Source organism: Cyprinodon tularosa, unplaced genomic scaffold, assembly GCF_016077235.1.
Source record: "Cyprinodon tularosa strain WSP-4 unplaced genomic scaffold, ASM1607723v1 ctg56, whole genome shotgun sequence".
NCBI classification, from domain to species: domain Eukaryota; kingdom Metazoa; phylum Chordata; class Actinopteri; order Cyprinodontiformes; family Cyprinodontidae; genus Cyprinodon; species Cyprinodon tularosa.
This window is the reverse complement of record NW_024039296.1, coordinates 1765311-1783379: the sequence shown is the minus strand read 5'-3', so window position 1 is coordinate 1783379 and position 18069 is coordinate 1765311. Positions and strand designations below refer to the sequence as shown.

Sequence of the window (18069 nt, the reverse complement as noted above, 5' to 3'; positions counted from 1 at the left end):
ATACAAAAAGCAGCTGTAAAAGGCGGCCCCGTCCAGGAAACACACAGCCAGGCAGACGAGCTCCAAGGCAGCTCCCATGCCAGAGGACGAAGAGAGCACATCCACTCAGTCACGGTCAGAGAAACAGGACCACACTGGAAAACCGGCCAATCTCCAACATCTATAAACAAGGGTGTTGATGGAAGCAGCACAGCTGATGTTTCTTTCCAGGATGACGTCACAGCCAAACAGGAACAGACGAGGCAAAGCTACTCTGAGGAAAAGCAGAGAGAGCAGAAGGTTAGAGATTGAACTAACAGATTCTGCAGAATAGGAGAACAGAGAGAGAATGAAGCAGAATGATGAAATGGGGGTCCCTATGTCCTCCAAAAGTCTAAGCCTATAGCAGCATAACTATAGAGATAGCTCAGGATAACCTGAGCCACCCTAACTATAAGCTTTATCAAAAAGGAAAGTTTTAAGCCTAGCCTTAAAAGTAGACAGGGTGTCTGCCTCACGGACTAAAACTGGTAGTTGGTTCCACAGGAGAGGAGCCTGATAACTAAAAGATCTGCCTCCCATTCTACTTTTAGAAATTCTAGGAACGATTAGTAAACCTGCAGATTGAGAGCGAAGTGCTCTGTTAGGAACATAAGGAACAATCAGATCTCTGATATAAGATGGAGCTTGGCCATTTAAGGCTTTATATGTGAGAAGGAGGATTTTAAATTCTATTCTTGATTTAACAGGAAGCCAATGAAGAGAAGCCAGGATAGGCGAGATATGATCTCTCTTTTTAATTTTCATTAGAACTCTGGCTGCAGCATTTTGGATCAGCTGAAGGCTTTTAACTACAGTTTGTGGACTTCCTGATAGTAAAGAATTACAATAGTCCAGCCTTGAAGTAACAAATGCATGGACTAGTTTCTCAGCATCACCCCTGGACAGGATATTTCTAATTTTTGTAATGTTCCTCAGATGAAAGAAGGAAATTCTAGAAACCTCTTTGATGTGGGATTTAAATGACAGGTCCTGATCAAAAATAACACCAAGATTTTTTACTTTATTATCTGAAATCAGTTTAATCCCATCCAAATGAAGTGACTGGCTAATCAGTTTCTTTTTCAGAGACTCTGGTCCAAAGACTATAACTTCTGTTTTGTCTGCATTCAGGAGCAGAAAGTTAAGAGTCATCCAGGTTTTTATGTCTTCAAGACATGCCTGTAATCTATGTAATGGGTTAGCTTCATCTGGATTTATAGACAGATATAGCTGGGTATCATCAGCGTAACAGTGGAAATTAATCCCATGCTGTCTAATAATTCTACCAATTGGGAGCATGTATAAAGTAAAGAGAATTGGTCCTAGCACTGATCCCTGTGGTACTCCACAGGTAACCTTTGAGCGTGTTGAAGATCTATCATTAACATGAACAAACTGAATTCGATCAGATAGATAAGATTTAAACCAGTCTAGTGCTGTTCCTTTAATTCCAACAAAATATTCAAGTCTTTCTAAAAGAATATTATGGTCAACTGTATCAAATGCAGCACTAAGATCCAACAGGACGAGCACAGATACAAGTCCATTATCTGAGGCCATGAGAATATCATTAGTGACTTTCACCAGAGCTGTTTCAGTGCTATGATGAGCTCTAAAGCCAGACTGAAACTCTTCAAAAAGTTCATTATGGTGGAAGTGATCGCAAACTTGTTTGGCAACTACTTTCTCAAGAATTTTGGATAAGAAAGGAAGATTGGATATAGGTCTATAATTGACCAAGTCATCTGGGTCAAGAGACGGTTTCTTAAGCAGAGGTTTAATTACAGCAACCTTAAAAGCTTTAGGTACATATCCCTGTAACAGAGATAGATTAATCACATCTAAAATGGAGGAGGAGATCAAAGGGAATACCTCCTTAAATAACCTGGTTGGAACTGGATCTAACATACAAGTTGAAGGCTTAGATGAAGACAATAATTTTGCTAATTCAGAGAGTTCAACTGGATCAAAGCAGTCCAAACCCGGTTCAGATTCCATGACTACCTCAGGTACAATCGCGGATAGAGGAGTGCTTACTAACCCTAACCCTATTTTTAATAAGATCAATCTTATTTATAAAGAATCCCATAAAATCATTGCTGCTAAGAGCAGGTGGAATGGACGGTTCAACAGAGCTATGGCTCTGGGTGAGTTTGGCAACTGTATTAAAAAGAAATCTAGGATTATTCTTATTCTCCTCTATTAATGAGGAGAAGTATGCTGCTCTTGCTTTACAAAGAGTCCTCTTATACAGCAGTAAACCATTTTTCCAGACTAGGAAGGACTCTCGCAGGCCTGTGGAGCGATATTTTCTCTCCAGTTTCCTAGCATTTTGCTTCAAAGTACGCAGCTCTGCATTAAACCAAGGAGCAAGCTTTCTATTTTTAACGGTTTTCATCTTCAAAGGAGCTGCGTTGTCTAAGGCAATACGCAGAGAACTAGCAACCCCATCAACAAAATCATCAACCTGTGAAGGGGAATAAGCTAAGCTTTTGCACTCTGCAGCACTGCTCAGTGACACAGATGAGAGAGAAAGTGAAGCAGATTCTTTAAAATTTATAACTGCACTATCTGATAAAGATCTACTAAAATTGAACCTTCTTTTGGGGGAGGAGAACTCTGTTAAAGTAATCCTGAAGGTTATTAGAAAGTGGTCAGAGAGGACAGGGTTGTGAGGAAATACTGTTATTTCTTCACATTCTATGCCGTATGTCAGCACAAGATCCAAAGTATGAAGATGAGAATGCGTGGGACTATTCACATTTTGAACAAAGCCAATAGTGTCTAAGATAGCATTAAAGGCTGCTCTTAAGCTATCGCCTTCAATGTCAGCATGGATGTTAAAATCTCCCACTATGATGACCCTGTCAGTATTTAATACCAAATCAGAAAGGAACTCTGAAAACTCATCTAAAAATTCAGAGTAAGGACCTGGTGGACGATAAAAAGTTACAAAAAGAAGAGGTTTTCTTGCCTTGAAATTTGGATCAGGGAAATTAAGGGTTAAATGTTCAAAAGAGTTGTAGGTATTAACTGTTTTGGGAGTAATCAGTAAGTCAGACTGGAAGATTGTTGCTACTCCTCCTCCTCGCCCAGAACTTCTGGGGATGTGAAAATTTAAATAGCTTGAAGGAGTTGCCTCATTTATGCTCACATAATCCTCTTGCTGCAGCCAGGTTTCTGTAAGGCAAAACAAGTCAATGTGATTATCACAAATCAAGTCATTAACTAGTAGACTTTTAGAGGAAAGCGATCTTATGTTAAACAGACCGCATTTAATTGTTTTAACTTTTTCCCCAATTGGAGTTATTTTGATTTTAATTAGATTATCATGATTTACTCCTTTGGGAATCTTTGCTAATTTATTAGATTTTGGTCGTGGGCAAGACACTGTCTGGATGGAGTAAAGAGTGGGTAACAGTAGAGAAGCTGCAGAGATGTGTGTTAAACTACAACTCTGCTTCCTGGTCTGCACCCTGGGTGGTCAGGGTTTTGGAGGACTAATAAATGTGGCCAGATTCCTAGAAAGAAGAGCTGCACCATCCAAAGTGGGATGGATGCCGTCTCTCCGAATCAGACCAGGCTTTCCCCAAAAGGATTGCCAATTATTAATGTAGCCCACGTTGTTTTCAGGACACCACCTAGACAACCAGCGGTTGAATGACGACATGCGGCTAAACATGTCATCACTGGTCAGATCAGGGAGGGGACCAGAGAAAATTACGGAGTCCGACATTTTTTTGGCAAACTTACACACCGAAGCCACACTAATTTTAGTGACCTCCGATCGGCGTAACCGGGTGTCATTACCACCAGCGTGAATAACAATCTTACTGTATTTAACCTTATCCTTAGCCAGTAGTTTCAGGTAGGATCTGATGTCGCCCGTTCTGGCCCCCGGCAAACATTTGACTATGGTCCCTGGTGTCTCTAATGCCACGTTTCTGACTATGGAGCTGCCAATCACCAGAGTGGGCTTCTCAGTGGGTGTGTCACTGAGTGGGGAAAACCGGTTAGAAACGTGAACGGGTTGGTGGTGACCAGTGGGCAGAGATCCACGACTACGCTTTCTGCGTACAGTTACCCAATCGCCTGGCTGCTCAGGCACTTTTGGAGGACAGCTACGTGGGGGGCCTACTTTAACTCCTGGATGTTCAACAGCCTGAAGCCTGGATGCTAACTCTGACACCCTCGCCTCCAAAGCTACAAAAATACTACACTTATTACACATCCCATTATCACTAAAGGAGGCAGAGGAATAACTGAACATCTGACACAGAGAGCAGGAGAGAGGAGAGGAAGAAGGAAGAGTTGGAAAAGAGTCAAGGGAGGGAGAGAGAGAAGCCATAGCAATGCTAAGCTAGCGCTAGCCTAGGCTAGCTACTCCTTGCTATCAGAAATAAAACAGTGTGAAACTGACAAGTGCTCAGTAGAAAAGTGCAGCAGAAGGTGCTATGTTTTAAAGTAGTCAGTTAGAGTTACTTAGATACAGAGATATCACAGAGAAAATAACTTAACTTCAGATGGAGATCCTCTGAACAGCTGCACACTCAGTTAATCCAAACAGGAAGTGAACAGTTAAAGATCCATGTTAAGGTCGTCAGTACTCATTGTCGTCATGAAAAAATGGAGTGTCAACGAAACAACGAAAACAACACTTACGATTGCAATGTTGTACACATTGCTATGACAAAAAAAAATAAATTTCACTAATTTAATATTACCAGACTCTCACCAATCAATCTGAATGAGCTGCAGCTGTTTAGCAAAGATTGAGACAGAAAGAATGTAGTCTCTAGATGTGCAAAACCTGGCTGAGAAATACCCCAACTAAGCTTGATAATCTTTTTCCAACTACATGAAACATTTTTTTTAATCTAAACTTTTTTCACAACTTATCCGTTTAACCCTCTTTTTTTAAGATTTTAGTGGTGCAGGAGAGGACATCCTAGAACCACAATGAATTCCTCTGCAACAATAAGTCATTGCAGTAACTGTCAAATGTCAGCAAACCTGTGATTTCTGACAGTCACACAACCTTAATTTCACCCCAGAGGAGGATGAGGGACTGAACTCCAACTGTGTGAAAATATTTTTCTGAGCTCAAAGCCATGTGAGAAAGATGTTTGAGCTCTTTGTAATAACATACGCATTTTTATTCTATATTCCAATAGTACAAAAGTTTTTGTTATTGTAGACACAAATAAACCCAAGCAACGATTCTTGCAGGCCATTAGGAAGAAACAACGAGAGGATGTTTATGAAGCATCACCAGTAACATGGTTTGTTAAGAGAAATTGTAGCAGGAGAGGTGCAGCATCAACCTCCACCTGTGGTTCTCTCTGTGACCAATTCAACGTACAAACAAATGCCAGTAGGAGGAGGCTCACAGGGGCTCTCTAAAGAGAAGTATTTGATTTCAACTACTGTCTAAATGAACTTTGCCGAATGCAAATAAAGAAAATCCCTGCAGTTTTAAAGGAAAGGAAAAAACAAACATTTCGACAGGTCATCTTAAGATCAGTTAGTTACATAACCGCAACCTCAAACAAAGGTGCAGTTTTAGCTTCTGTTTTTACAGGGTCCAGTTTCTTCTGGACAAGTGGAAGAAACAGGAAGAAAGTCCTGGTAATGAATCATATTCTGGAGAACTTGGACAGTTCCAGTGAAAATTCAACTTACTATATCCGGCAGCTACATAAGGAGAAATCTTTATGAGAATACATACAGCGACACAAATTGAGAATTTATTTAATGTATTAAGTGTATGTAATCTAAATGAATAAAAACTATTGGTAAAAAAAAACTTGCAAAGCAACAACAGTGTTGAAACACTGCAACGTGTCCAAAGCACCCTGGTTTATAGATATTGAACCCCACCTCACGGTTGTTGCTGGATTTGGGCTGCTTAAGGCAAAATATTCACCAAAAAAAAAAAAAAAAAAAACGTTCCAGTAAATTTGACATTACAAATTTCTTGCAGAACTAAACATGTAAGAATCCTGGAAACAAAAACACAATTGGGAAGAAACCTCCATCCCTGCCTTATTTTTTTTTTTTTTTTTACATTTTCTTTAACATTTTGCCACTTTACTGTGCAAACCCTATAAAAACTGGCTTGGAATTATGGAGGCAGCAGAAAAACAAAAACACCCTTTTTACACACAAAAAAATATATCAAAACTAAGCCTGAGAACACTAAGGCTTTACTGTCCATATGCTTATGTGTAAAAAAAAAAAAAAAGTGATGATTTAAAACTTTGCACGAAGGTTTTTAAATTTTATTTCCAATGTCATATTTTTATAACAGAAATGGGCTCAAAGCCTGAAGCCAAATGTGGACCTTGCAGACGAAATGACCAGACTGTACATCACACAATGAAAAAACCTCAGTCTCTATGCAAGTAATTCACGTGGGTTTAAACACAGCTGCTAAAGCAATCCATGCTTCGAATGGACAGTGGGAGCTATTTACAGACAATGTGGGTTATACGTTTGTTCATTGCTCTTAGTTTAAACAATATGCTAATGTATGCTTTTTCCATGAGATATCCATTCCCCATGCTTATGTAGAAAATACTAAAAATAACAGAAAAAAAACTTGAGTTTGACAGTAATGCATGTGCAATGGTGCGTAAAAAAGGTAAAGAGAAATCGAGAAAATGTTTTTATTCCCTTAGCTTTAACAGTCTGGGAAAATTCTGCAAATAACCATTAGCATCGTATTTCATATTACTTTGTTTGCCTATTTTGAATTGTAAATTGGCATAGCAAAAACTGCCATATGGGCAAACATGATGAAATTAATTGTTTTTGCCAAACAGTTCCTAAAAGTTAAGGAACTTGCGCTTCTTCAAATGTACTTTTGTTGTGAATAATGGCTGCAAACTGGGATTGAGGTTGTGGAATTAAAAGTGCACAGCTATGTCAGGATGGGCTTTGCTTACCTTTGCATGTGCAGAGGTTCAATTGCATACAGTGGGTGAAGCAATTAGGAATTCACCTGTCAGTATTTTCATTTACCTTATTTCTTATTAACTATTTAATGTATTTACATCTATATAATTATTACTTTTTTGGGGGTATTAATAATTATTCTTTAAACAGATTAAACTGAAAAACTGCTAAACCTTGAATAGATTTCCTGAGCAGGGACATGTCTCATTATTTTTCGTATCATGAGACCCGCCTCAGTTCAGGAAATCTTTTCCACAGTTCGCAGCCAGCTACCAGAGAGCTGGCAGAAACTATTTAGAATTTTCAGCAGTCAACATCAGAGCACTGATAATTATGGATCAGAAATGTCTGCAAGTATGATCTGAAATTTACAATCCCTAAGATACGTGGTGTCAGAAGTGAGCGCAATCAGCCCAGTCAGGTTAAACTTCAAGCATCCTGAGGTGAGTGAAACTTCATTATTACAAACAAAATTGCTGCTTGTTCTCTTGTTTAAGTCTGTATAGTTATTGAGGGGAAACTTTGGTGCTGATGCTGTTTCATTTCTATCCTTAACAGCTTATAACATTGTGTATTTTTTGGTGCAAAACGTGTAGGAAGGAGATCCCAGAGTGATATTTACATCAGGCAATGTATGATCCTATGGCACTAAAACCGAAGACACAAAGGAGTATAAGGGGAAACATGTCTTTATATAAGAGGGGAGTATTTGCATGTGCGTTGTGATACAATATGAGCCACGATACTTGGGTCACAATATGATATTATCCCGATATTTAAATGTCAATATATATTACGATGTTTTACCCAGCTATAAAAAAGTATGTATGTCAATTCTCTAATAATGAGGAGTCCAGAGATTTAAATAAATATGCTGAATATATTGGAGGCTTTGGCTTATTTCATTATTTGTCTGATTTGGATTTAAGATCAAGATGATTTGGCAATAGAGTAAACAAGAAAAACAAAAAATAAATCTAGTCTTTGGGAACAAAAAAAAATCCAGAGAGATACTATAAAACGTCTCTGAACTATTTACATGTCACGATGTACCAAGAAGTAGCCTTTTCTTGAATATATAAAGATCCGTTTTGGTGAATTGAATGCCACACATTAGCTAGCCATGGGGCAACAACAAGGCCTTGATGTGTAATATTTTAAAAAGCTTACAGTATTAAAACTCCTTCGATTTCCCCATCATACAGTTTGGCTTCATTTCCTATTTTAGGTGTCAGCAAAAGTTTCAGAGGGTTTGGATGCATGAGTCATAAATAAATGCAGCACTGTGTATACCCAACATGTGCAGCTAAAAAGGCAGATGTATTTGCCAGCGTATGAATATGAATATGTAAAGAAACTAAAAAAACAGTTAAAGTGATTTAAGCCACAAGTAGTAATTGTCTATTATACAAACAAGTTTAGGATGGCATTAGGATGACATTAAATAAAAAGTTGTTTAGTGACTTATTTTCAAGACATTAATTTGGGATATAGATGAACAATTAAATAACTCATTAACGCACTATTAATGATTTAACAAGGCACCATTACCAGATATATTACTATATAGACATCTTTGACAATAAATGGTAAAAAACTGTATACAACTACATGATAGTTTCTTTTGCTTTAACAGCAACCAATCAAAACCAAAAACCACAAGAAAGGTAGCATCTTCCTACTTGTACTGCTGGTGGTCCTTGGTGCTGCGAGTCTTCGCCATGAAGCGCTCTGCCAGTTTTTCCAGGTTTCTGGAGTACTCCATCTCGATTTCAGCTTTCTTTCTGAAAAAGTCCTGAAGGTCCTGCAGCAGCTGCACGCGCATCTCCGTCTGCTGGTCGAGACATTTCTGCTGCTCCACAAGCTGGGTCCTGATCTCTGAAAACACACAAACACATGACAAACATGATCACGAGAACACATAGGGCAAGGAGAGAAGTATGTTTTCAGTTGTTCAAAAATGATCTGATTCACATTTGAAAGTAACCAATTGCATAAAATTTGTTTCAATGATTTAAAAGGTAAGTCATAAAATAACTTAAGTGTTGTATAAAAATCCCTTAACATCTTTCTGTATCAGCCTGGAGGAGATGGACAAATGATCTGCATTCCCAGTAGTTTATACACAGTAGTTACACATGGAGCTTGGGCTGATTGGGTCAAAGCATCCAATTATCTCTCAGTTATGAGTCTTTTTAATGCTTTTAAAGAGGTTGACAGGGTTGACAAAAATGTTCCCAGGTGTTTCATTAAAACTGGAATAACTCCTGCCAGATATGGCATCCTTTTCTCCTGTTTCTCATCATGGGGAGTTTAAAAAGCAACAAAATGCTATCGTTTCTGCAGCTATCACATAGATCAATGCTCTACATCTCCTCCAAAAAAAGCAGAGGGGCAGATCACACCTCAACAGACTGCATGTGACAAAATTTACCATCCAACTTCTCTGTTTTCTAGGGAATTGTGCCAAAAGCTTTCCTGTTCAACAGGTAAGCTGGGTTCCAGCACACACACATTGTTTCCTCTACATGCTCCATCCTGTCCAGCCGCTGTATAATTGATTTCTCCTAAAGGAAAACGGTCTCACTCATACGTCTCAAACAGCGGAAACAGATTAATGAGGTTATTTAGAGCCAAGTGGAACGTAATGGAAGCAGGTAATCACCCCTTTAAATGTAAGCCAAAAGGTTTCAAACAATTCAACACAAAGTCATTTTTCAAAATGAGATGTACTAGATGCATTTATAATAAATTTAATTGTTTTTCTTCATGAAAAGTGAAGCTTAAAACATTTATTTTCTTTGCTTTTAATAAAAAGGTCTGGATATGAGATATTTTTCAACCAAAAAAATAAAAAATAAAACTTTTCTATGATAAAGCTTTGGAGTAAACTTTGGCTTCAAGTAACTTCTAGAAGTAAAAAATAAAAATAAAAAAATACACAACCCATGAAAATAATGAGCTTAAAAATGTCACTGAGAGCACTTTTTAACTGTCTGCAAAAAGACAAGAGGAGAATTAGCTCCAAACTATGGACCATTTAATCTTCACTCTCCTTCAGTTTGACCCTTTAATATCCCTTTTGGAATAAAACTAGGCAGCTAATGTGAGCTTTTATATCATTCTTCACAAATGAAAAGAGAAAAAGCGTCCAAAGCCCCTCCCTCTGCCAAAAAATTTTTTAAACAAGAAAGTAAAATTTAAAATAAAGTAAATACATACAAGTATTGGAGGAAAAGAAATTTAGGAAGTTACAGTTTCTAGAAGTTAACATTTCTGCAGATAACTTATCAGATTACATCAGTTTATCGCATTTAGTGCATACGCTTCCCAGCGCAGAACATTCAACAAGGCTTGAGAAATACTTGCTGGATCCTAGATTAAATTCAGTTTTTCTTGACTGAGCTTGTAAAAGTTGAAATTCTGGTTCTAATTTGACAAGTTCTTGCAATCAGACTCATGCATAAAATTATAGATGTTGCAACTGACACCGTGGCACACAAGATTTTACAGTTTTAAGTCTTTGCTTTGTATCTTTACTAAAAAAAAGTTCACAATTATCAATAGTGGAATGGTTAAGGATGCCATTGTATAGACCAAGCTTCAGATGACACGTCCTCATTTGGGTTTAATAAAAAATCATATCCATGCGAAATAACAGAAATCTCTTTATTTTGTTCAGTTATAAGAGAGATTGTTCAATGTGAAGCAAAAAAGAAATCATGCCTTCAATGAATTACGATAAATTGTAATTCCACATTGCCATATCATCAACTGCACTCATTAAAAACACAAAACATCCCTGGAAGGTATTTTATATATGTCAAGAGAGTCGAGTGTGAGGCAGACGAGTGATCCTGCTCCTGTATTCAAAGAGAAAGATGAGTACGGTATAAAAATAAAGCTGTATGAGACAAATAGAAAAACGACTATCGGATCATTTGACACAATTACACTCATGACTGAACAGGAAAACTCATTTAATCACTTTTTTTTCCAACTCATACATTGCCAGTGGGAGGTGTAGCTGGTAAATCAGTAAATTACCGTTAGAAGGAAACCACCGATCATGGGAAAATACAAGTCTGGCCTTGTCTGGAAAACAATGTGTGTCGCAGACAACTAAACTATTCAAAGACTATGACTGCAGTAAAAAAAAATAATAAAAAAAAAAGATTTTCTCATTGTTAGTCTTCCTTCAACATCTGGATGATGTTTGCTTTATTTTAAAAACTGCTTTCCAAATGCTGACCCCACACATGGAAAAAAGCGGAAATATTTTGTCATTTACAATTATTTTCATTTGCAATTTTCAAATTATTTACACAATAGCCAACATGTTTTTAGGGTTGGGCTATTCATTGCAATTGCAATATGATAAAACACTTAATTACATACAATTTTGAAAGGGCAGAGGCATTCCTTTACAGTCACATTAAATATAACAAGAGTAAGACATTGAGTTACTAACTCCAGCACCTTAGGTGGCAGTAATACCAAAGGAAGAGATAATTTCAGCTAACGCTTACATTAATGCATGTAAATAGTAGTAAGCACTGACAAGGGATACTGTAAGTAAGTAAGATTTCAAGGTCATGAGAGCAATGAAACTATGAAGGGGAACATACATGCTTATGGTAAATTAGGAAAATCAAATACAAAAGTGTGATATTGTTAAAAATTTTTAATTATGGTTCAAGTAAAAAGAACTGCGGGCTGCTCAATGTTGCAGTGGGTAGCACTGCTGCCTTGCAGCAATAAGGTTCTGGGTTTGATTCCTGGCCTGGGGTCTTTCTGCATGGAGTTTGCATGTTCTCCCTGAGCATGTGTGGGACTGGCGACCTGTCCAGTGTGTAACCTTGTGACCCCACTTGGAATTAAGCGTGTCTGAAAATAAACGGATGGATGGATGGAAAAAAAAATTCAGCTCTGATTTTTTTTTTATTATTCTGTCAGATTTAAATATCCTTTTTTATTCATGCAAAGTTGTACAAAAACAATTTTTTAAATGTATTTTAGGAAAATCTAACATGATCCGTAGATGTAAAAATGCATGAGAAATAATCGTTCATGTGACAAAAGCACCAAAAACATGTTTTTACAAAGGTGCTAATCTTAGCGCCTCAACAAAACCATATGATAAATAGTTCAGCCAACTATTTATAAAGGATTTAAATGGAGTGAAAAAAAAATGTTACCCTTTAAATGAACAAAACAAAGTAAAAAATTGCATACCGGTATGTATGAGAACAAGGTCCATGCAGTACAGAGCAGAGAGTTGCTTTTCATTATTTACTAAATCCAGTAAAATAAAATAAAAAAACAGAAATCTGATCTTAATCGTTTTTCCAAAGGTTCCAAAATTTTATCATATGTATCCATCTCTGTAAGCATAAACCGAAATTATGACCTGAAAGAATCATGCAAGAGAGGGAGAAAATCATTTAATCCCACAGGCAAATATCTGAAAAGAAGCTTGCTTTGGAATTTAAACCCTGTCAAGCATCTCCTTTTGATCACAGTGAGTCTTCCTGTGAGCCCCATGCTATGACTGATGTCAGGTACCTGACAGGCTTCTTAAAAACCAAACAAAAGGAACCGAATCTGAAACACAGATCATTCGTTACACTGAAAAATCTGACCACAATAATCCAAAGTAGGTCTAAGCCTAAAATCATCGTTCTGTTTTTGTCTCCTATCACATACTGCATTCCTGCCATTCTGAGCTAACATGCATGGCAGACACATGTGGAGGCCTCACTACTCTATGGGGCTTATGCCCCCCTTTATTTGCTCTGAAACAGTCAATCTTCAAAACTTCAAGCTTTTTGTAGTCATAGTCACACATTGGTGCAGAAGAATGTCTAACATTTCAACAACAAATCCATCTTAATAAAAAAAAAAAACATGTACTCGGTGACAGTGTAGATTTTTTGGAGGGGTTTAAACCTGTTTTTTCTATTGGATGTCAAAGAGCAGATGACACACATGGCTGTCAATAGAAATAATTAATAACATATTTGAAGTTCTGTTTGCTACACTGGAAAAAATGTAAATCTACGTCGTTTTCTCTTAATATAAGGGCATTTGTTCTTGAATTAAGGAGGTAAATGAGACACTTTGCCAATGGAAAAAGACAATTCACTTTTAAGACAAGGAAAACAATTGAATTGTCTTATTTCAAGTGCATATTATTAAATTATATTATTTTAAGAGTAAAAATACTTATTTATTTCACAGATCATCATAATGACCTGCTTAAATTAAGGGCAATACACCTAATTTAAGAAATGTTTACTTATTTCTAGATCATTTTTTGCAGTGTGTCAGGTCTCCTCTATTGTCCTAAAAGTGCTTACGAAGCTGGATGGAGACTGACCCTTTGTGTCAGCCATCTCTGTGAAAAAACTAACTGCTGTAAAAACAAATTATCTGAGTTTCAGAGAGTAACACTGACCATTATTTAATCCCTTGAACTAAAATATATCCAACTTAACAGTGAGACAATTTGTTTAATATGTATCTCGCAGATTCTGTATGCAAAATGCTGTCTAGAGTTTTGATTTTCAACATGGAGGCCCTGAAGGGTTTCTGTTTACTGGATTAAAATCAATTCAGCCTACAACATTAGAGCACATCAGTCATTATGGAAGTACAAAACATGTTCTGCTCTCTGTCCATGTTTGGATGATTTGGGAGAAATCCAAAACATTTCCAGAAGGATACTGGGAAAAAAAAAAGCTCTTGGGCTGAATTCCTGTTTAATAGGATTTTATCTATGAAAACTAAGTCCTTAAATCTGACTGCTTAACATCAACAATGTTTTTAGTTTGTGAAGAAAATCGTTATACAAAAAATAAAAAAAATTATCAATTGCAGAACACTTCCTACTGGTGTTGCTCCAGCTTTATGTGCACAATGCAACATGAATCTGTTCTAGTTTGTCTGCTTGTATGAGCATTGTGCTTCAGACCACTAGGGGGGATGATCATCAGATAATATGGATCCAGACAATAAACATGATTTAATTAATCGTACATCTCGCATAATGATAAACGGGTTGCCAGAGTACATTTGGATGGAATAAAAAAAAAAGTCCTTTAAAAAATTTTTAACACTTCAGATAAACTGCCCCTAGTGGTCTGAAGCACATCTGCTATTTAAACTCAATTTGCAGCTTTTCTTAACTTGCTGCTGTTTTTGCTACTTGCAGCACTTTCCCTTAGCATGTGTTTTATGTGTTTGTGTAATAGCATCATTTATGTGCTTGTAGCAGGTTTTGTCTTTTCAGTGCATTCACACTTTACTGCTCTCTTTTTGTTGTGATAGCAGCATTCCTCTTTTGCAGTCTATCTCATTTGCAGATGTTTTATGTGCAAGTCTAATTTTTGTGATTCTTTGCCTCATTTCTGTGATTACAATAGTTTGCAGTACATTTACACTTAACAGCCATCGTCCTACAGACACAAAATACACTAAGCTGTCAGAGAGGTCCTAGAGCTTCTACTAGCTGGTTTCCGTTTCAACTAACAGGGCTGGATTTACACGTAACATCAGAAGAACCTGAAATAGCAGCAAAGGCCCAAGAGTGAAAATACAAGAGGGCTGCTGACCTCAGGTTTTGGAGTTAGGGAGGTTTTATTCACCTCAGCTGGAGGCTGAATACAAAAAAGAATAAATATCACTAAATGCTATCACTGCAAAAGGTAAATAATGGACAAACTGTCTGTATATATGGCTGCCCTAAATTAAATTTATAACAAGATTATATATGTTATTGAAGCATATAAATAAATTATTTAATCAGATTCTATTAGGGCTTAAACAATTAATAAGACTAATAGTTAAGAAAAGAAAATATGTAATAATTTTGCATCAAAGATTTAAAAATCTTCGTATGTCAATATGCCCTGTCAAGAACTCCTTAAGTTGGAAAGTTTGAGTTTCACCTAGTTTAATTTTGCAAAATAAGGAACCTTTTTCTATCGGATTATAATTTGACTAAATTGAAAAATAATGTACAGATTAATCAATTTACAAAATAATTGTTAGTTGCAGCCCTAGATTCTATACATTTTTGGGATTGGATGTGGTTGAGCAACTCACAGTATCATACTTTCGTAAATGAAAAAAAAAAAAAAATCGGTAAATTCAAAAGTCTTTGGAGAAACAAAATCTATATCATTTCATATCAATATGTACTCACATCCCTCAGTCAATAGTTTACAGAAACGCTCTAACCGAAATTTGCCCTAGCAGCACTTCACTCCCAAACTGCAGATTTACTAGTAGTTCTTAGACTTATTTAAAGTGGGATGGAAAGCAGATTTTTTAGTTATCAGACTCTTCTCCTGTGAAACCAAAACTAGTTTTAATATGTTAGGCAGATAACCCTAGGTCATATCACCACATCAGTGAAATTGCCTCATCTTTTTTCAGTGAAATAAATTAGTAAAGAAGTCAAACTTCACCAGAGAGATGGGCTTGCATATGAAGCAGCAACACTTGAAACAGAACCACATTAGATAGACAGAATACTGCAAGCTTTGTTGATGGGTTTTGTCCTAAAATATTACAGAAACATATTACTCTTATTCTTCAAACTGAATCAAGCCAGGATGTTTTTTTTTTATTTCTGTGCCATTCAGAAAATGTTAAGTAAAACCTCACTGTAACCAATATCTGTAATTTCTACAATATAAAACACAGTATGTACTTACAAGATATGACTGTATATTGCAATGCATTATGGGTCAACAATAATTACAGTAACTAAAAGCAGAAGTTTAAAATAGTACATATTAAAATTACAGGATTTTTTTGTTTTCACTTGGTGCTGACTGTAAGGGAAACATATTACAGTCAAATACTAGTAGTATAGATGGCATCATGGTGACGTAACACATTCTAGTGCAAGCCTAGCGCAGACCGCCACCATCTTAGGAAGGGTAAACATTTGCTCAGCAACAACAGATTTTGACAGTACTTTCAGTACATTTTACACATGGCTTGAGTCATAATGATTTATCAATACCAAAAATACATTATATCAAAAACATATTTACCGTAATAAAAATATTTTACAACACAGAGCTGCTCTACTGGAAATGGATGTGGATGCATCATGGGCCCTGCACAATGGCGGGCGCCCCATAGTGCACTCTGGACACGATCAGAGCACAGAATGGAAAAAAAATAAAAATAAATAACAATACTGATAACAAGACAACGGAGAAGGTCCAAACAAATATGGTATTTGCATATTACACTTTTTCACCTTCACATTTTTTTCACCCCGAGTGACATGGCTGCTGTGAGTAATCAGATGTGTTGCAGAAATAAATCCCATTGAAAAACTTATACTGTAATGTCCCTATGACTTATATTCTAGTACAACTTATAGTCAGTAAAATACGATAGTTATGTTGAGGTCACCTCAACTTTAATACATTTCACTGTATTAAATCTTAATAAAGAGGTTTTGTTTAGCAGCACTGACTTCTGTTTCATTTAACAGCAGAAGATAATCTAATGATACGGTTCAGATTATTATCAATCAGCAATTTGATAAACAAAGATCAATTATAAAAACATTCTACAATAAAATATTGTATTGTAAAAATATTTATTTAAAGGCAGCTTTAAATGCCTGGTAATTAATGTAATTTGAATGGAATACAATATAATGTTTTAAACTGAAAATGTAATTAATGGTTGTTCCTAATAGAAAATGACAATACATTATTGTAATTTACATACAGCCAAAACCTGTTAACAGTACCCAATCATATACTGTCATTATTTTTCCAGCAATTGACAACAATTTTACAGCACTTTACTGGCTGTTATTTAAGGTAAATTATACAGGAAATGGGTTTTGGTGCTCTTCTTAAGTAGCCTTACTTCATTTTGTATTGATTATATACATATTCAATACTTATTGCTATACCTCATAAAGTAAAAATTCAAAACATGGAGATTTGTAAAACTTCACACACCCACTTTTTCTATTTATGGATGTTTAATTAGGATCCTTACACTTCAAAATCACCAAAAAAATCTTTGTTAGCTCCCCTTTACAAAGTTTTTTACCAATAAAATTAAATTTACTTAAATCTAACAACCACTACCAATTAGTCTGAGATCTTCTGCTTATGAGTCACAGCAGCTAAAGCCATGCCCCCACAGAGGCCCAAAGCAAGCAGCAGAGATGAATCAAGCATGGCAGAGTTTACGGTGGCCAGTAAGGACCAGCAGTGTCATCCAAACCAAATAACAGATTTAGACTCACAATGTTAGGAGATGGAAGCACATTTTAGAGACAGGGCTGTTTATTCAGCTGCAAGCTAACATTGAGGCATTCTGCTTGATTTGGACACCAATCTGTTAGCTCGGGACATCTGACAGAACCAGCAAAGATGTGTGTGCTGATGTCTGCTTTGCATTTGAATCCTTTTTTCTTGTTGGAAACAGGTAAACCACAGTATATAAATATCACAACAACAAACATATCCAAAGCAGACCTTGCAGTGCTAGTGTCTGGCTTCAAAGAAGGATAGTGGAAGACAATAAGCCAAGTTATGTATATGTATTTATATATATATATATATATATATATATATATATATATATATATATATATATATATATATATATATATATATGTGTGTGTGTGTGTGTGTGTGTCTAAGGGGAGGGCTGTTTCTCAACTTTAGAGAGGAAGTAATCTGTGAGAAATAGATTGATCCCTTTCAGCCTTTCGACCAGTCCTCACCCACTTTTCCAATTCATCTACAAAGCATTCCCAGCTGCTCTGTCTGTTGCCCTAAATGGACCGCTGTCGGTCCTTACACTTGTGCGTGAAACAGAGACACGAAGTTAATCCATAACCTGAAAGCCAGTCTGGGCAAAGCTCGCCAGTCTGTCAGAATAGAAAAGATTACTGCGCAGAATAAGAACAGGTTTTAAATATTTTTACCTTCCCAAATGAAAAGTAATGATACCCCACCTTGCATCTGGCATGCCTTTGTGCTTTTGTTTGAGGATGTTAGTGATACGAGAGATAAAGGGGATAAAGCTCCTATGTCAAAG

At 36.5% G+C, this 18069-nt stretch overlaps 1 protein-coding gene across 3 annotated transcripts in view; it reads right to left on the bottom strand.

Annotated features, from left to right (window-relative positions):
* srgap1a (SLIT-ROBO Rho GTPase activating protein 1a) overlaps positions 1-18069 on the bottom strand; it is a 118103-nt gene that overhangs the window by 70597 nt on the left and 29437 nt on the right. For all 3 annotated transcript variants that reach the window (XM_038305513.1, XM_038305511.1, XM_038305512.1), the window contains exon 2: positions 8661-8856. In XM_038305513.1, coding sequence (XP_038161441.1) covers positions 8661-8856 — 196 coding nt within the window. The remainder of the gene's footprint in view (positions 1-8660; positions 8857-18069) is intronic.